Genomic DNA, 19,403 nt, shown 5'->3' with positions numbered 1-19,403 from the left:
AATACGGATACGATACGGTATACGGTTTGAGTTATACGGATTTCCGTATATACGATACGAAAATCCGTATATACGATACGGTTTTATAAAAACCGTACCGTATCCGGGTCGGGCAAAAACGAAACCGTATATACGGTTTCTGACACGGTTTGAAGTTTTTGTATAAAAAAAGTTAAAAAAATGGAAAATTCCTCTTTCAACTCCACTCTTTTAATGTTTTTTACGACTTTTTTTTACTAACTTATCTCAATAAACAAAAATCAGTCCTTTATAAGAGGTGGTCATGTTAGAGGTAATTATTAACTCTTGAATAATTACAATGTTTAATTGGGCATTTGTCACCAAACCGTATCCGTATATACGGATTCCGTATACACGGTTTTTCCGGGTACCCTAAAACCGTATATTCGGTTAAACCGTATCGGATCCGTATAGTGATTTTTGCGATTTTTAAAACCGTATACCCGATACGGTTTTCAAAACCGTATCGGGTACACGGTTTTGCTCACCCCTAGTCTGAAGGGCAGATAATAATCCATAACTTTTAGAAAATTTCTTGAATTAGATGTGAGAGTTTATTTCCCATGATTTTCTATTTCAAGTGAATTTATATTTCTCGTATTAACCAAACAACATTGTTTTGATTCACATGTTTTAATTACAAGGTTATGTGAAATTTTGTTTTACACTTAATTTGTACAATCTCATAATCACATGATCCAATTTTACAAAGTCCATCCAAACAAATTATTGTATTAATTCAAAGTAAGATTTACGATTTTAAAAACCACGTCCTCCATCTCTCTATCTCTTCAAGGGCAGTCATGGCGATTCGGGCTGGCCCTTGGCCTATAATTGTTGATCCTTTTGCAAGCAAAGCCCATTCTCCATGGATGTTAAATCTTAAAATCACCTGTAATAGCTTATCAATAGGATCATTAATTGTTCCGAGCTTCTCTCTGGATTCTATCATGCTATTAATTCGTGACCAAAAATATGCTCTACTTGATTCAGGTAAACAATGGCTTAGTTGTTCAGTCATGATCACATCTTGCACGTTGCTACCATGGTTTTTGTTGTGGCTATTTCCCACATAAACAATCTCTATATCGACAAGCAGATTACATGCTACCGAATGTGCTTGCCTTATGAAATTTCGTATCCAGTCTATGTCATCACCTCCATACATTAAAATGTATCTTTCATCTCGAATCTGTTGACATGAGCTAAAATTAACTGAACACGTCGGTCGAAATAGCTCAATTTTTATATCTTTTCGTTCTTTGAGATTTCATAGTAACCTAAACTCGTATAATAAGGTATAAAATATACGCATGTGGATGACTGAAAATATGTATGAAGGCTAACAAGGAGTAAGTGGAACTTACCCATTCTTGAATGATTGGATCAATATCATTTATAAGAAGTTTGAGGTTCCATGTTTCCTTCTCCCATAGTTGTTGCTCCATCTCGCTCGTAAGGTTATCAACGGGTAGATTTTGCCAAATCCTCACCATGTATATTGCATTTTCGTTTAGCCGTTTTGCCTTGGGACTTAAGAAAACAAGGATAGGCCTATCTTTGAAGCCCCAGTTAATTCTAAAGACCTCTATTGCGCCGTCTTCAATTAGTGAAGGTTGATGAATAGAATACCAAGGCATCGAATTTTGCAAGGTCTCTAGTTGATTTTTGACATCGTCTGACCCTGAGATCGAGTGCTTTAAGATGGGTATCCACACAATTTCATCTCTTTCGGAGTCAATGGTAATGTGCTTAAGATTTGTTATATCTTCAGAAGTAATGTTTAGCCCTGAGATGAGTAGGAGCACACGTTTCCCTTTCAAGACGTCAAGGTTATCCTGCCATACACATTACATAAAATATTGAGGTTTCGAGCTTTGACAGACCATACCGTAGGATAACAAATAGTCAATATACCAAAATTAAAAAATTATTACGATTTTGCTAACTTGGTTTTTTTTTTTTCTAAAAGAGAAAAATAAAATCCCAAAAGGGGCTTAACTCATTGCTAGTAATTAATTAGTAATGTAGATTCGTGCAATTCTTGAACGATATATATAGGACTATAGGTTATCATTTTTTTAGTACATTTTTTATTTTTATTTTTAATAGATAGCTCATTAATGTTCTACATTTCTCATACTTGTATTTTAATTTAAGAAAAAAAATTAAAACCGAAAACTATCTTTTTTTTTTTTTTATGTGTGAGTTATCATCATGTATTCAAAATGGGTAGAAAGGTTTCAATGCTAAGTCACACCTTGATACTCGAATATTTGAAATGTGTAATTTCACTAGGTGGAAATTCAATTAATCTTCGTGACATTTTCATTTATGCATTAATTGGTATGTTTGTTAGCTGGTTATAAAAATCTAGAATTACGCTTAAATGGGAGAGGAATGTTGGTGATTTTAAGTGTAATTACCGGTTCATTTAGCGTAACCCGGGTCCGGTTCATGGATGGGTAAATTCAATATAATATAATGTAAGTTTAGGAAGTACGGAGTGTACGCTTGCATAACTATTTACGAATTTACGATATAGTTGTTCGTTTCGAATGACTATGATGGGATTAAATTTAACGGAATTTCCGAAGAGTCATAACTCTTCAGAAACAAGGTTCAAATAGAAGTGAGATCAGAAGATCATAAAATACTTATGAATTACTTATCTGTTTCTTTGTGCTCGAAAACAAAGGACACTGTCTTATCTCAATAAAAAATTCAGTATAACCCTGACATTAATATAGAAGTGTGGGTTTATTATTGTCAATTCCTATTCGTATACATCCAATTTCTAACAAAAATTGTGGTCGGCATTTATGTAAAATCAATCCAAGGACATACCTTTCTCTTGGTCAGGCCATGGTACAATGGATGCAAGTCTTTTTTTGGGTTGATGAATGTCTTCATCATTTCGACAACATCCCAATGGATCCAAAGTCGTGGAATGTTATACCACTTCTCTGCATCAGTTCAAACACCGGGTTAAAATCTTATTTAGAATTTTGGCTGGTATTAGATGAATGAACACATTTACTTACTTCTCCGACTTTCAAATTCAGATAATTTGAGAATCAGCTCTTGGTTGAGTAAATTGAGCTTGTCAAATTCCTTTGGATCTGGAATCCCTACCAAATATCTGAACATCACAAATTCACAATGTATTGACTCTTTCATCATTCAATCTTTTTACTTACAAATCTTTTTACTTACAATGAGAAGTGAGAAGAGACAACAATTCATAAACCGAAGGGAAATTCCATCAACTAACTCTTTGATTTATAATCCATCCATTAATAATTTGTTTTAACTTTTATTCTAAACAAGTGACTGAGATGGGCAGTTTACGGGACACTTACATCTATCTGGATAGAACTTTGTTCGCATCAATTGAATTGGGACTCAAGCACCTAACTATTTACTAAATGAATAGTTAAACTCACAAATGTTTCCTCCAAAAAAGCATCTCTTTAATTAAGGAAACTATTGATAATTTAATTGCATTCATTAAATAAGACAATTAATAAATATGATGTATTTCATTTTATAATCATTTTCATTAAAATTAATCTTTTCATCAAATTATATAATTTTCACTAAACACTAAGCTATAATTTTTTAATAAAAGTATAAAAACTATAAGACTATAAACTATTAAATCTTTTATTAATGTTATTATTTGAGAATAACTTGAGTACTTTACTCATACTATTCACACTATTTATAAACAAAATTATAGTTTTGATTACTTTCATAACAAAAAAAATTAAGAGAATTTATAGATTGGAATCATTAGCTTAGTAGTATAAAAAAAAATACTTTTAAAAAAATACATTTCAGCACATTACTTATCTTGGATTAATTTTCAGTTTTAATTTTTTTTTAATTAAAACAAAATACAATAACGAGAAAAATAAACCATTAATGAGATACCGCTATTATTTTACGATTCAATTTTACTCAATTTTCTTGAATAATCTTAAAACTCAATTTTCTTTTTTTCGTATCAAAATATAATGACATGAAATATGAAATATTAATGAGGTGTTAATTTAGTATGATTAAAGAGTAATATAAAAATAAAACTCTATGGCGGGATCTAAACTAGTTACTATATAAGTGGATATTTATGCTATATAACATATTGTTGTCCATTTAAAATATGTTAGTTAATCGATGAATCTAAAGCCTGATGTAGCCAAAAATGAGTTTTATTTGAGTGAATGACCAAAAAAATATCAAAATTGGTTTAGATATGCTTACTGGTCAAGTCCCCTGCTAGACAAAATAATGATTTGGGTTGCAGTAACAATTGCACTTCTCATTATCCAGTAGATATATACGGGAAATCGATCGGACTTTCCTGATGTATGCATATATGGTCCTTCTCCTACCCCGAACAGTTCTTCGGCATAACTACTAGGTAGACGTTTAAACTTCATAAGGCATTGGTTTGTATTAACCAGGGTTTTGATGAATTTATTATTAGCTTCAATTTGAATTTTGTAAGCGTCTTTGTTCACAGTTGTCGGTTCGCTCTGATCGACCGTCATGGGTTCGTTGACAGCATTGTTGGCATAAATTCGAACAATGAGCCAAAAATCCCCAAAGGTGACAGCAAATGCTGTTAATGTGAGGAGCGCTTTTTCTTCCCAACTAAAGTTTCTTAAATACTTGAGCAATCCAATTGTGATTGTGTGTGCATCTTTACCATTCAAAATCTCTCTTGTGATCTGCAATCATCAATTTGGAACGGGAAAGCTTACAAAATGCACAATTGGTCTAACAATGGTAAAAGGTTACAATCTCATTTAATAATACTCAGTAGTTGGTTAGTGAGTTTCACAAGTTAGTAGTATAGGCCATTGTACCTCATACGGCAATCTAAGAATGTGTTATAAACAACTGTGATAATGCTTAATTTTTTTTTTTATAAAGGTTGAATTCGTGGCAAATTATTGGGGTGGATAATGACCTGGCACGATACGCTTCCAATTATTTGCCCTCCGGCATCGTCTGCTAGACCTTGTCTTATTTCGTATTCGACTAGGGCATCCTGTATCAGGAAGTTTGCATAAATATGAATTGATTTACGTCACCATACAAGATGTTTTGATATTTATCTAAAAATAGTAAAAGAAAACTCAATACGGTATTTTTTTTTTTGAGAAGACCATACACCCCGTATCAAATAAATTATAAAATGTGGGCAAACTATTAAAGAAACGCAAACATACCACTGTAGGTACGCCTATGGTCTTTGTGGCACGGTTGATTAAGTCCTCAACAAGTGACAACATACGATAGATACCAAGATCAGAGGCATTAGTAGGAATGTGCAATTCTTGAAGTAGCGGCATAAGATCGTCATCCGAGTACATCGGAGCTCTTTGTCTACTATGCTCTCGAATGTTTTCCATGTCTCTTTGTGGCCTAAATAACACTCGTAGTAACTTTATTTCGTCTAACGATCAAGAGAAACACCGGAAATACACCAATGTAGGTCAAAAGTTCGAGGACTGAAATTTCCAAACAAACACCAGTTAAATTACGGATTGCAACACATAAACAAAAATAAAAAGTCACTCTCTCATTTACTGAAATAGTAAAAATCATAACATTTGAATAAAATACTTTTTACATATATTCATTTAATAACATGATTCCAGTGAATGAGAGAGCTTACAAATTTAAGGCATAAATAAAGAGTAAAGATGCCCAAAGCAGCATAATTGTTATGTTGTTGCAACAATTGTACATAACCATTAGTTTCGGAAAAATCTCGACAGGGTGATCTTAATACTCACATGTACGGTCATCCGAAAAATGACTAATAAAGAAGTTTTCTGTTTGGTGAATGTTACAAGTATATATATAGTTAAATAATGAAATGAAAGATAAAAAAAATGATTTTGATATATAAATGAATTTTTCTGTTTTGTTGTGTGTGGTACTTGATACGTGAATTTAATAGTCAAGTTAAGAATAAAGAAACCAAAACTTTGCTTGGATGTGTGAAGTTCTCTTAAGACACATATACCTTTTACTTTTGGCAACTACAAGCAAATTGGAATGATTCTTACTTAATTATCGAGGGAAGTTCCATTCGTGTAATTCAGGACAATTGGTCCTGTTTTTTGACTTAAAGTCACACCCTTTAAGTTTAGTTCAACGCTTATAAATTGATTCGAACACATAAATTGATTCAACTCTTATAAATTTAGTTCCGCTTCTATAAGTTCAGCTCAGAGAAATTCAATTCAATTTATACCCATTTTTCTATAATTTCAGCTCTTACAAGCTTAGTTCATTTGTTATAAATTTAGTTCAGCAAAATTAAGACCAAAATAACAGGGCCATAATAATGTTTGAATTGCTGTTTTAAAAAAAGTGCTTCTTATGTGATTGATTATTCAAGCTCATATTGCATCCAAGCGATCAACAAAATTCACAATTCGCATTTATATTGAAGATGTCAATTAGCTTAATTGGTAAAGTTGTGAGATGCACTAATAGAAAAAACCCCTATTGGTGCGTCAGTTTTTTACCGACGTATATCGAGGGGACGTATTTGATATTTGCGTCAGTTTTGTTTTAAAAACCGATGTAAAAAGTTCAACATTTGCGTCAGTTATGTTTTAAAAACTGACGCAATTGATATAATAACTGATGTATTTGCTATATTTTTTGCATCAGTTCTTTATAGAACTGATGTTTATAGAACTGATGTATTTTCTTTATTTGTTGCGTCATTTGTTATCATAACTAATGCAATTGATAATCTGTTTTACACAAATTCTTGTTTCAGACGGACACTTTTGGTCTTATTTGTCAGACGGATAAAATGTTGCCATTTTTTAAGAAAATGTAACCAATTAATTCACAAAATGTTATGACTAGAGGTGCCATTTTTTACCCTGAAAATGATGTGAACAATAATGGTAACATGTTATCAGAAAATAACAACATTTTATTGTAAAATGATGACATGTTACCCGTCTTATTTCAGACCATAAGCAATGGTCTTAAGAAAAACGGACTGTTTGTTTTAGGGCCAACTCATTTTTCTCATTTGCATCATCTCTTTCAAGAACCAACACAATTTATTAATGCTTTTTTTTAAATATAAAAATTTGTTGCCGAAATCACATAAAACTCGCAATCCAAATATTAAAACTTAAAAACCTGCAACAAGAAATCCAACCAACCACTAATACCACAAATAGGATTATACATCCAGTTGTACCATAAGCATGGTACAACCAAGTATAAGAATCTGAGCTTATGTGTATTCTTTCTGAGCTAATTTAAAGTTCATGTTTTTAATGTCTAAATGGATGAACTCAATACTTTCTAATAAAGCTCATATTCTTTAATATAAAGCTCGGATACTTTGACACAAAGCTCAGATTCTACACGGTACAAACATATACAATCTGTTGGTTGTCAAATCCATGAATTGCACTAATACATTACATGTAAAACAACATTACATCTTATTCAACCCAACAACGTTCCAAATACAATCCAAAGTACAAATAATCCCACAAACATCTTAGTTACAAATCTAATCTATACTAATTATTCTCTAAACATCTAGTAAACTTACATAAAACTATACATCAATCCAAACTCGATGCCACGAACCCACTAAAAATTTAACAAGCTTCTGGGATGATCAAAAGCACGATTAAGAGCTTCCTTGATCCGATTCGGTGTCCGCAAAACTTTCTTTCAACACGGATCCGATAACACCCTTAAGCTAATAATCGAGTTGCAATCTTTGCAACAAAAAACGAACGCAAAAACAAAGAAATAAGGAGTATCTTTGTTGACATTCAATGAAGTTCCTCTACCTAATCACCTTAATCAACGGCAAGATATTAGATAACTCGTTTATCAAATGAATGTCCACCTACTTCTATGCTACTATATGGAGAAGTATGCCATTAGAGACGAGCAAATAGAATAAAATAAATAGTACTCCCTTACTCTCGGTCATTTGTTTACTCTTTATTCTTTGTGAGAGGTATTTAATCAAAGGTAATCAAATGCAATTGGTCTCCCTTGTGACGGGTTACCATTTGTGGCGGATATTTTGTGAGATAAAATGGTAACAAAATGGGTTAGTGGAGAAAGGGGACCACATGAATAGTGTTGCAGAGAGAGAAAAAGTGGGTACATTGTGAGGTAAAATGGTATCCGTCACAAGCTTGTGACGGATATGTCATGTCTTCAATGAGAATTTGTGAATCAAATGAATGATACGGTGCTAGTATATCAAAACCTGCCACTCCCCACTCTCATCGTTCAATGCAAATTATCCGTCAAGAAGTAAACAAACATAAATAAAAGGATACTGGAACTATCCTCATAAATCATAGGATGTCACTCCAAGGAACATATTAATTTAAGCAATAACTATTTAATGAGAAGCCAGTTGGGAGTACTAAAAAATATCGTATCAGATCTATAGCTTGATTGAATCAATCAAACCAAAAAACAAAACCCCAATTCTGATCATGTTAACAAAATAATGCAAGAAATTACAATTAATCCCAAATTAGAAGATCTTACTTGAAACTGAGTATCATAAAGACTGCTTATTGGTATATTCATTTAACCCATTTCAGGTATTCCAACGGAGTATCATATTGGTATATACACTCTATATATGACTCTTATCACCCAAAAATCTAACCAAGTCCTATACTTGACACAAATAAGTAGTAATACTAAGTACCTGCTAATACTTTAATACGTCTTCCTGCTTCTCCACCTCAATCTCAAACCTCTCCTTTAAGATATCCTCACATTCCTCTATCTCCACAACACCCTCACTAACACCCACAAACTCCTCACCAACATCCTCAACACTCTTACCAACATCCACAATAGTATTCTCCTCAATACTCAACAAAGAAAAATTAGGCTTTCGGCTTTCACGGTTCAACCAATCAAAAAGATTATAGGCTTCCTCATCCGACTTAGAAGACAAATCACCATCACACAATGAATCAAACAAAGATCTAACAGGACAATTTATGCCTTTTTCAATTGTAAGACGCAATTCTTCCTCACTAAAATCATGATCATCTAGTGAGTCAAGAAATTGCACAAGTCTATCAATATAAGCCCAAAACTCTTCATTTTCATATTGAGGAAAACCAAGATAGAACAACATTTTCAAAAATAACAACAAAAAACGTAGTCTAACAAATCAAAAACTAAACTAATATCAATCCGTTGATCTCCCCGGCAACGGCGCCATTTTGATAGCGAGTTTGTCGCACTCCCCAAATCAAACAAATAACTCAACTAATGTAGTAGGGTAGTCGAGGTCGAACCACAAGGAGATCAAGGTCGAGTACTAGTTTGGTCTTAAATTACAAGTTAGCTACGCGAATCAAGAAATATGATTGAATTTAAGCTAAATAATTAAGCTAAATTAACTAAAACTAATAAACTAAGTAAACAAGTAAAAGAATAATGGTCTTAAACAATAGAGGAAAGGCTAGGGTCCGATTTATCCACTAACATGCTCATCTACCATCATAAATCCCGTTAATTAATCGTTAGGGTAATAGTCAAGGGGAAAACGCCTCTAATTCGCCTATTAACTCCCTCCCGGGCTCATAATAGGACACTAGTAGTATCGACTCAACTCCCTCCCGGGCTCATGACTCGATTTCCCCAACTCAAATATTGGTCAAGGTCATTAAGACTACGATAGATTCCCGGTCATCCCACTCCCTCTCCCAAGGGTCGATTTCAAACCGAAAATTAAAGGCACCCTCCTCAAGTTCTCCCTCCCGGGTTCAACTCGAGTTGGCAACTAGTTTAAGTGAGGTGAGCCGACCCCCAACCTAGCCAACTCCCGTTGACGGTCAAGGGTCAAAAGTCAACAACAATCCCAAATAAAACATTACAAGTCAAATCCTTTAATTAACCCAAACTGATTACCCAACAACTAATCAAAATGGGATTTAATTATGTAAACTTGGCATGTTAGGGATTAATCAAACCCTAGTGAAAATACTACTCACTAAACATACTTAAACAAAAACAAGACATATTTATAATTACTTTAAACATGATATTAAACAAAGTAAAGTGATAAAGATTGAAACTTTAACAAATCTAATGACTAAACATAAATAAATTAACACTAAACATGGTAAGAGCAATAAAGACTAAAACTTTAGTAAACTAAACTAAACTAGACCAAATTAAACAAATAACAATAACACTAAACATAACAAGAGAGTAAAGATTAAAACTTTAATTAAATTAAACATTAAATCTATGAAATCAATAAATGATAAAACAAGAACAAATAATGAAAGAGGGAAGAAATTTATACCAACAATGGAAAGGAAAGTGCATAAATGAGGTAGAATTACTCTTACAAAACCCAAAAGATCAAATCTTGGCACTAATTAATCTATTCCTATACTAATTTAAGAGAGTATTTTTGGAGAGAAATAAGACTAAAACCCTAAAACTAAATCTGAAAATAATGGGGGCTCTTTGTTTCTCTGCCTCCCGACCAAAAAATGAAGGCTCCCCCTTTCATTTGGGATTTACAATTCTTATATGAGTAGAGTAAGTAAGGGTATTCTCGTAATTTAGACCCAAATTATGAAATATCTAATATAAGACAAAATAAAGAAAAACAATAAAAAATGCAAAAACAAGGCTCTTGTTCAGCCAAATTCACGTGTAAGTCTAAGTTGTGGACCCAAGGAACTTTGTCTTCGCTTCTTGCATATGAATGGCACGGCACAAGTAGAGTTACACCGGATAAAGTAGACTTACACCAGGGCTGATCTTGTTACACCGGACGACCTTATGCTCAACTCAGATAGGTCCGTCCTGAAGCTGAGTGAGTTAGCATTGACCCGACTTCTCCTCTTCCCTTCTTCATTCTTATCAATTGGAGCTTGAATACAGCCGGTCTTGGGATCGGCTTCGAGTCAATGGTGGATGTATGGTTGATGATGTACATGAATGATGATGGCAATGTAAATGAATGGGGATGGGCCGGATGGCAACGAAAGTAGCAGGAGGTTTTGTAATTTGGTGAAGTCAATGGTCAATTGGGCTTTTCTTTCTATAATTCTTCCCATTTCATCCGCTAGACTCCGTATTGTCCCGTCTTATTGCACTCGTTTTCACTCGACTCGGTACCTACATAACAAAAGGATAGAAACCGTACCAAAATCCTAACAACTAATATTAAATAACATTATTTAAGACTAATCGACTAAAGTGTTAAATAAGACTAAAATTGGTCGATAAAGCTAACACGAGTTATTAATTTGAAAGAACAAGAAACAAAATGTTGGATAAAATACGTAAATTAAGGTGTTATCAGGCAGATACGACCAGGGGAGTGTGATCATTGTACCGCTTTTTGTAGTACGGTACCGAACCTTCCCCGGCGCCCGCCGAGTTCTGCTTCCTGGCGGATCTGTCGGGCCGTGACCTGTTATTGTCACGGCGTCCTTCATCCGGGTTGTCATCCCGGTGGCTCTTCTTCTCTGAGTGCCCAGCCTCGCTGTGGCCTACCCATGTCTTGTGATAGTCCTCTACCTTGATGGCTTGGTCGGCCATCTTCCTAGCGGCGTCTAAGCCCAGGCCTCCGTACTTGATGAGCTCGTTTTTTAAGTCTCCCTTTGGGAGGCCTTTCATCAGCGCGAAGGCCGCCAGCTCGGGATTCAGCTCTCGAATCTGCTGAACCTTGGCATCGAACCTCTTCACATATCTTCGTAGAGACTCGCCCCCCTCCTGTCTGATAGTCAGGAGATCCGATGTCTCCACGGCCCTCCTCTTATTGCAAGAGTACTAGGCCAAGAAGGCGTCCCTTAGGTCGGCGTAACAGTACACCAAGCCGTCGGGCAGCCCTTTGTACCAACTTTGAGCCATCCCATACAAGGTCGTTGGGAAGACTCGGCACCAGACTTCATCGGGTTGTTCCCACACCGACATGTACGACTCAAAAGCCTCGACATGGTCGGTGGGGTCGCTATCCCCTTTGTATGTGAGCGCCGGCAACTTTAGCTTGGTTGGCACGGTGGTTTCAAGGACGTAGACACTGAGGGGCTGTCTGACCACGTGTCGAACAACACGCGGCGATCGGCTCCTCGCATTCCTATTCCGGCTCCTCCCCTCGCAGCGGGAAGGGCTTCTCCTCCGACTCTGGTGAGTCGGGCTTCTTCTCCGACTCTGACGAGTCGGGCTTCTTTCACTCCTCTGAGGCAGGCCTCGTCGGTGCTGCGGCGACGCTGTCCTTCCGCAGGTGCGGGAAGGACTTAGGTCTACCACTAGCACTCTGGGCTCCTCCGGCGTCTTGACAGGGTCAGCTTCCTCCAGTGCTCCGTTCAAGTTTCTCGGAGTCACATTCTGGGCCCTGGTCTCCTGGACGGGTTCCGCCGCTTTTGTCGGTGTGACAGTGTGAGCCGGCGTACTACCAATTAGGTCCAGGAGTAGCTTCAGTTTTGCTGCATCGACCACATGCCCCATGATGGTGACCTGGTCGGCGGGCAGCGACGTATCTGGTGTTATTGGCATCCCGTACCCCGGTTGAATTACCCGGCCGGTGGAAGGCTGCGCAACTCCAGAATTGTGGACGGTATCATCTTGGCAGAATTCGGTTTCGTCAGTCACGAATACCTCTTGTTGTTTCGACATCTTCTTAGCTTTTTGGGTGGGTTTTGTTTTTGTTTGGGAAAGAATGCGACTAGCTTCTAGTATCTTTCCCCACAGACGGCGCCAATTGTTCCGGGTGTAATTCCAGAGCAGTTATTTGTTACCACCCGTGCTTTTAGAATGACGTCTTTGATTGAATCCTCCTTGCGGTCTCCTGAAACAATGAACAAACTGAGGGCTCGGCTTTGTACCGAGCGAACTCACTCCGACGCTCAAGTCAGTAAACTTAGAGAGATAAGTTGTTACTTGGCGAAATATATATTGTAGAGAGATAAGGAAGATATTACCAGATAAATAGTGATTCTTAGGTTAAATTGTGGATCCTCTCCTCAATGAGGGTTGAGGAGTATTTATAGACTTTCACCTTTTGTCTCGTAGTGGCCAAGTGGCCAAGTGGCTAGCAGGTGGAAAGACTGATCTACCCTCGACCGAGGGACCCATGGCAGGCCGTCGGGCCATGTTGACTCGCCGCCGAGGGGTCTTGGATATGAGTTCGCGGATATGTGCCCCGGCCGGCTAGTTGTCCAAGCCGAGGCACAAGAGACAGGCCGACAGGCTGCGTCGGTTAGGCTGTCTAAGTCGTTGACTTGCTGTGGATATCTTTGACCTTGCTCAGTGTGTTGACTCGGTCAGCGGGTGCAGAATATGCCCCATCAATGACTATGGTATATGGTTGATTATTGCTCACGTCTTAAGAGCTTACTATATCGAACCAAATATTTTGTGCGAATAATTAATGTGACAATCAAGTGTACGTAAGGGTGTAACTAACATATGAGATTCATCTAACAAATTTTTTTTTATCAATTTTCACCTTAAAAGTTTAAAATAGATAAAGAATCATCTTGATAATGGAAAAAGAAATGAATTAAGAATAAAAATATATTATATCAACTTGAATACTTGATTAAATGGAGAACAATTAAATAAAAGTGAAAGAAGTAAACTAGGAATATCCTTCAAAAAAAAAAAAAGTAAACTAGGAATAAGGGGATTGGAAATTAGGAGTAAGAAAAATATATAAATGAATAAAATCTTGAATTACAAGAGTACGCCATGCTAGATAAAATGAATCATTTAAAAATAAATGTGCTGCTACCGAACTAAGGGTGTTAACGAAATGAGCCGAGTCCGAGCTTGGCCTTGCTCAACTTGTGCTAAAGAACCAAAACTCGAGCTCAAGCGTAACTGAGCTTGAAAAAAATGTGTTCATTCGTTATAAAGCTTTCGAGTTTTAACGCGAGCTCGAGCTCAAATCGAGCCTATATATAAAACTGTTTATTTTTTTAGTTTTTTTCTTTCGATATTTTTAATAACAAGGCTCGAAGGTTATATGTAAAATATTTGACAAATCAGCGAGACATTTGATATGTGTGATACAAAAATATAATCATGATAAAATGTTTTTATAAAATATGAGCAACATCTTATGTAATCACACAAGTTCGAGCCGCTCGCGAGCTTTTCGAGTCGAGCCAGCCTTTGCTCGACTTGACTCGTTAAGCTCTCGAGCCGAGCTTTGACCGAGACAATTTCAAGTAGACCGCAAGCTGTCTCGTCTCATTAACACCCGTTGACCCCTATACCGAAACCTCATCCTTTGTGTATAAATATCATCTTTTTCATTGGTCTTTCTTTATTCAAACAAAGATCTCTAAAGTTAATTTGTTTCGCTTCCACCCAATCTTTACAAGAGGGTCTTTAAATCTTCTAAATTACGTTTTTGAATCTTCTAAATTACGTTTTGAAGATAATCGATTTCATTTAACCTCATAGATTGTGCCAAACAAGCAATACGTACCATATAGTAATAACATACTTGGTTATTAATCAATCTCAACCCATTGGTATGAATCCCCGTTCCACCAAAAATATTACTCCGATCCCTTTGTATCGGGTCGTTTATTTATTTTTTACTTTTTTAACGTTATTTGTGGCGTTTGTTAATAAATAACAAGTGGACATACGATAATAAAATATCAAAAAAATAAAATAAGTAAATAACTGATCGGACCGGCTACTATTATGAGCATGTTACAAACATACCTTTGAAGGTTCTCCAATGGTCCCTGTGGCACGTTCGATAAAGTCCTTAACAAGTGTCAACAAAGAGCCGATACCAGTGTTTATGAAACCAGGTTGATGCAACTCTTTAATTATCGGCAAAAGGTAAGAATCCGAGTACGGATCTTCTAGTCCACTTTGATCTCGCGTTTTCTCCATGCCCTTGGTTTTAAATTGGGACGGCATTATATAATGTACCACCATAGTTAAAATAAAGTACGTCAACAATCGGAAACTAAATGTTATCTCAACGATCCTATTAATTAAGTTAAGGAGAATTTACGTTCTTTGAATATAATGTTAATGGTTGAATACCTATATACATGAACGATAAAAAAAATGATTTTATATGTTTTATAGTGGTGCGAGGCTCCTTTTGATTGTGTGTCGTACTCGTACTTGATATTTTTGTTTTACAAGTTAAGAAAGGAATAAACAAATCAAACGTTGCTTTGATGAACTCATTAATAAATGTTAAGAAAGGAATAAATAAAAGCTCACTAGGGACATCTACCTTCTATTTTGGGCAAGTACATACTCAGAGCATATTTGACCTAATTTGTTAAAAATGAATTTTTGTTTTTTAAGCTTAATTTTTTAAAAGTGTTTTTCAAAATCAAAAGCATCAAATTGCTACTTCTGTTTTTATGGACAAAAAGATGGTTTTTTTGTCTTTTGAAATTTTTTGTTTAGCTTTTAAATAATGACGTGTTTGGCCAAAAAGTGTTTTTAAGTCCAAAAACACTTTTAAAGTTATAAGCCAAAAACACTCAATTCCTATTTAATATTCACCGATATTTATTTAAGACCGTCTTAACTTAAAACAACTCTCACACCTGATTAAAATAGAGGTGGATAATAAACATGTAAATTAATTAAGGGATATTCTACATGGTACCCATCAATCTTTCGACTTTCTACATGATACCTCTACACTTTTTAAAACATATATGGTACCCTAATTGTTGTCATTATCACTAAATGTACCCCTAATCTTTATTTTCCATCAATTAAACTCAGTTTTAGGCGTTAATGATGATTTGGACGTGTAACCAAGCTTGTCATTTATTATCCCATGATATAAGGACTCTATTAGGCTCAATGGTCATAAATGCACAAGTTTTTTATTTGCAATTCTTTAGGCCTTTGGCTTTTGTACATATTATATATTTTTTTTTATTTACCAAATAACACAATCGGTCTTATTTAAAATCAATTTTAATTTACATTCAATGCATTTCCCATCGATCCAAAGTAGACTTATGATTGTAATAACACGGTCTTCTATTTCTCTTTCTCTTCAAGGGCAGTCAAGGCAATTCGACCGGGACCATGGACTAATATTGTTGATCCTTTTGCAAGCAAAGACCAATCTTCATCATGGCTTTTAAATTTTAAAATCTCATGTAATAGTTTGTCACTCGGGTCATTCATTTTTCCGAGCTTCTCTTTGGATTCTATTATGCTATCAATTCGTGACCAAAAATATGCTACTGATATAGGACCCTTTTACACCATTTTTCCCTTCTATTTCCATGCTTTCCGACTTCATTTGAGTCGGTTTTATATGTTCTTGCCTGAAATTCATGTCCCAATCCCCATGCCTATGATATTGTACCTCCCTTGCAGGAATTGAGGCGAGAATGGAGGAATTGAAGCTAGAAGAAGAGCCCAATCAACTAAGCATGGAAGAAGGAGAAAATGAAGCTGAGGAGTATTCCCAAATGTAGGTAGGCCGGCGAATGGTCACACCTACTGGGAACGCAAATGTATACAATCCAAGGCAAAAATCAACCAAAGGAATTCCCAAATGGTGGTCAAAGAATGGCCAGCCGGGAGAACAATGAGTGAAGAATTAAGGAAGTTCTGAGAACTTCCCAAATAGGTCAAATGATCCGGCCGGCTAGCCGGGCGGGAGTCCCTCCAAAGGCAAAGTCAAGCTTCAAAGTCAAGATGTCCCAAATGGTCAGGGGACCGGCGGCGGCCGACCGACGTGCACACTGATGACTTCGAAAAGTGTTCAAAACTTCCAGGGGATCTCCCACCCGGTCAATGACCGACCGGCCGGTTGACCGGCCGGGAGTGCAATCGCGTGTTTCAAAGCCCATTTCCCATTTCAGTCCTAATCCTTGTATAACCTATATATACCCCCTCTTAAACCCTTTTGTACACACAACCCTAGATCCAGAAATTTACCCTTTCAAGCTTTAAACTTTCTTAATCTCTTGTTAATCTTTCTTTAATTAGAGAATTTCTTCAATCAATTAGTGATTGAATTTGGGTTTGTAAGAAGATTGAAGGATTTCCTTCTTTATTATTTCTATCCAAATTCCTCTTTCACTATTTTGTTGGTATTATTTCTCTCCCTTTTCATTTGTTTACATTTTGGTTCATCTTTTATGTTTGTTTGTTTGATTGTTTATGTTTAAGTTGTTGTTGTTGATTGTTTGTTGTTGTTAATTTCACCATTGCTTCTCTTATCATCGTTCATCTTTCCTTTGTTCCTCTTTCTTTTGTTCATCCTTGGGTAGTTGTCCTCAAAGACTTAATCTTTGAGTTGATTTGATTAAAGATTGTGTCTTTAGGTTTAAATCTCTCTCTTTATTAGATTAAATCATCTTTCCTTCCACCCATTGTTAGTTTGTTGCATGTTTAGTAGTAAATTTCATCTTCTCACCATGTTTGTGACCAAAGTTTCCATCTTTGTTGTTTATTTTGCAATTAGAGCCATGATTAGTGAGTAGTCTTCCACTAAGGCTCGGTTTGACCCAACATGAGTAATTTCACTAATTGAATTTCATAAAGGCTAATTATTTGGGGAAATTGGTGAGGGTAGTTTAGAGGATTGACTTGGTTTATGGGTTGACTTTTGGGTAGTGTTGACTTACGACCCTTGACCACCAACGAGAGTTGGTTAGGTTGTGATTTGGATACCCGAGACTTGACCCTATTGTTGACCTCGGTTGAGACCGAAAGGGAGAACCGGGGTAGGACACCTCTAAACTAGCGTTTGAAATCGACCCTCGAGAGAGGGAGTGGGATGACCCGGGAATTGACGGGGCTTAATGACCTTAGCAAATATTGGACTACCTTGGGAATAATGCATGTTTTTGGGGTAGTCGGTATTGAGTTAGGGATTCCGACCTTCGAACCCGAGAGGGGGGTTGGTGGGTAGCACTAGTGTCCTATTTCGAACCCGAGAGGGGGGTCTTAGGCGAATTAGAGTCGTCACCTCCTCACCTAACTACCCTTGTGATTAGCCTAGAGATTCGATTGCATGGAATTACGAATTGTTTGGGGAGAACCGAGCCTTAGGCTTTTAAATTATTTGATTTCCATCTATTTATTTTATCTTGCTCTTTCTCTTAGTTTGTTTTTATTTAGTGGTTTTACCTTGTTGTTGGTAGTTTTAGTATAACCTTCATCCCTTATTGTTGACTTAGCTAAACGATAGGATTAGAACAATTAGTAATCTTCTCAACTCCTTGTGGGATCGACCCTTAATAGTGTACAACGATAAAATCGTGCACTTGCGAGGTATAATTTGATAACCATCAAGTTTTTGGCGCCGTTGCCGGGGAGTTCGGCTAGATATTAATTGTTTTCATTCTTGTTTAGACTAAGTCTTTTGTTACTAATCCCTCTCTTGAGTGTGTAGGACTTTTTGCATGAGAAGGAGAACTCGGAGAGGTCATCCAATTCGTCCTATTGACCACGAGATCGAAGCAACCGCGAGAAGACTAAATTCACTTCGTAGAAGAGGGCTTATAGAAACACCGATTCCTCAAGAAAATCCAGTAATTGAGAACCTTCAAGGAGAACCACGGGTCTTTGAAACTTTCGAAAATCCTTTTGCAACACCGGAAACGGAAGTAACAATGGCCGCGGTTCCCATGAGAGATAACTTGGCTCCGAAAAAGGTGGTGAATCCGAGTATTGTGAAGCCACCTATTCAAGCTAACAATTTTGATGTGAAAGCCACCTTGCTACAACTAGTCCAAGGCAATCAATTCGGAGGGGGAGCCACCGAAAACCCCAACGAGCATCTAAACGAGTTCTTGGATAGTTGTGACATGTTCAAGGCCAATGGAGTGACGGAGGATGCCGTACGCCTTAGGCTTTTCCCTTACTCTTTGAGGGGAAGTGCCAAGGAGTGGCTTAAAAGTTGTGAACCCGACTCTCTTCGGACTTGGGACGATGTCTCTAAGGCTTTTCTCAACAAGTATTTCCCACCCCAACGAACCGCAAGAATCAAGAGTGAGCTCCAAGGGTTCACCCAACAAGAAGATGAGACCCTTTATGAAGCATGGGAGAGGTACAAGGGCCTCCAAAGGCTATGTCCTCACCACGGTATTGGGGATGATGAGCTCATCAACAATTTCTATGAAGGGTTAAACAATGATATGAAGATGAACCTTGATTCCGGCTCGGGGAAGGGGGCTTTGGATAAGATAGACCACAAGACGGCGAAAGAGCTTATTGAAGAAATGGCTTCTCGTACCTTTCATTGGAACAATGATAGGCACAAGAGGAAAGGGAAGTCAACGGTCGAATCGGCCAACAATGTGGAAGTGAAAGAGATGATAGAAGAGCTTAAGCAACAA

General features: G+C 36.7%; 1 protein-coding gene and 1 non-coding gene across 2 annotated transcripts; both read right to left on the bottom strand.

Annotated features, from left to right (window-relative positions):
• Nucleotides 1-588: 588 nt before the first annotated feature.
• On the bottom strand, nucleotides 589-5,829 carry LOC141602385 (protein SIEVE ELEMENT OCCLUSION B-like). Its single transcript, XM_074422683.1, has 7 exons — nucleotides 5,262-5,829; nucleotides 5,000-5,080; nucleotides 4,288-4,757; nucleotides 3,066-3,163; nucleotides 2,869-2,987; nucleotides 1,389-1,859; nucleotides 589-1,213 (listed from the first exon to the last, which is right to left on the bottom strand). The coding sequence occupies exons 1-7, from the start codon at nucleotides 5,442-5,444 to the stop codon at nucleotides 773-775; spliced, it is 1,863 nt and encodes a 620-aa protein (XP_074278784.1). The 5' UTR covers nucleotides 5,445-5,829; the 3' UTR covers nucleotides 589-772.
• Nucleotides 5,830-19,046: 13,217 nt separating this feature from the next.
• On the bottom strand, nucleotides 19,047-19,153 carry LOC141603176 (small nucleolar RNA R71). Its single transcript, XR_012525070.1, has one exon. It is a non-coding gene; the product is annotated as a small nucleolar RNA R71 (small nucleolar RNA).
• Between the last annotated feature and the right edge of the window lie 250 nt (nucleotides 19,154-19,403).

The sequence above is a fragment of the Silene latifolia genome, chromosome 9 (assembly GCF_048544455.1).
Source record: "Silene latifolia isolate original U9 population chromosome 9, ASM4854445v1, whole genome shotgun sequence".
NCBI classification, from domain to species: Eukaryota; Viridiplantae; Streptophyta; class Magnoliopsida; order Caryophyllales; family Caryophyllaceae; genus Silene; species Silene latifolia.
The sequence above is the reverse complement of the archived record's forward strand: the minus strand, read 5'-3'. Positions and strand labels throughout refer to the sequence as shown.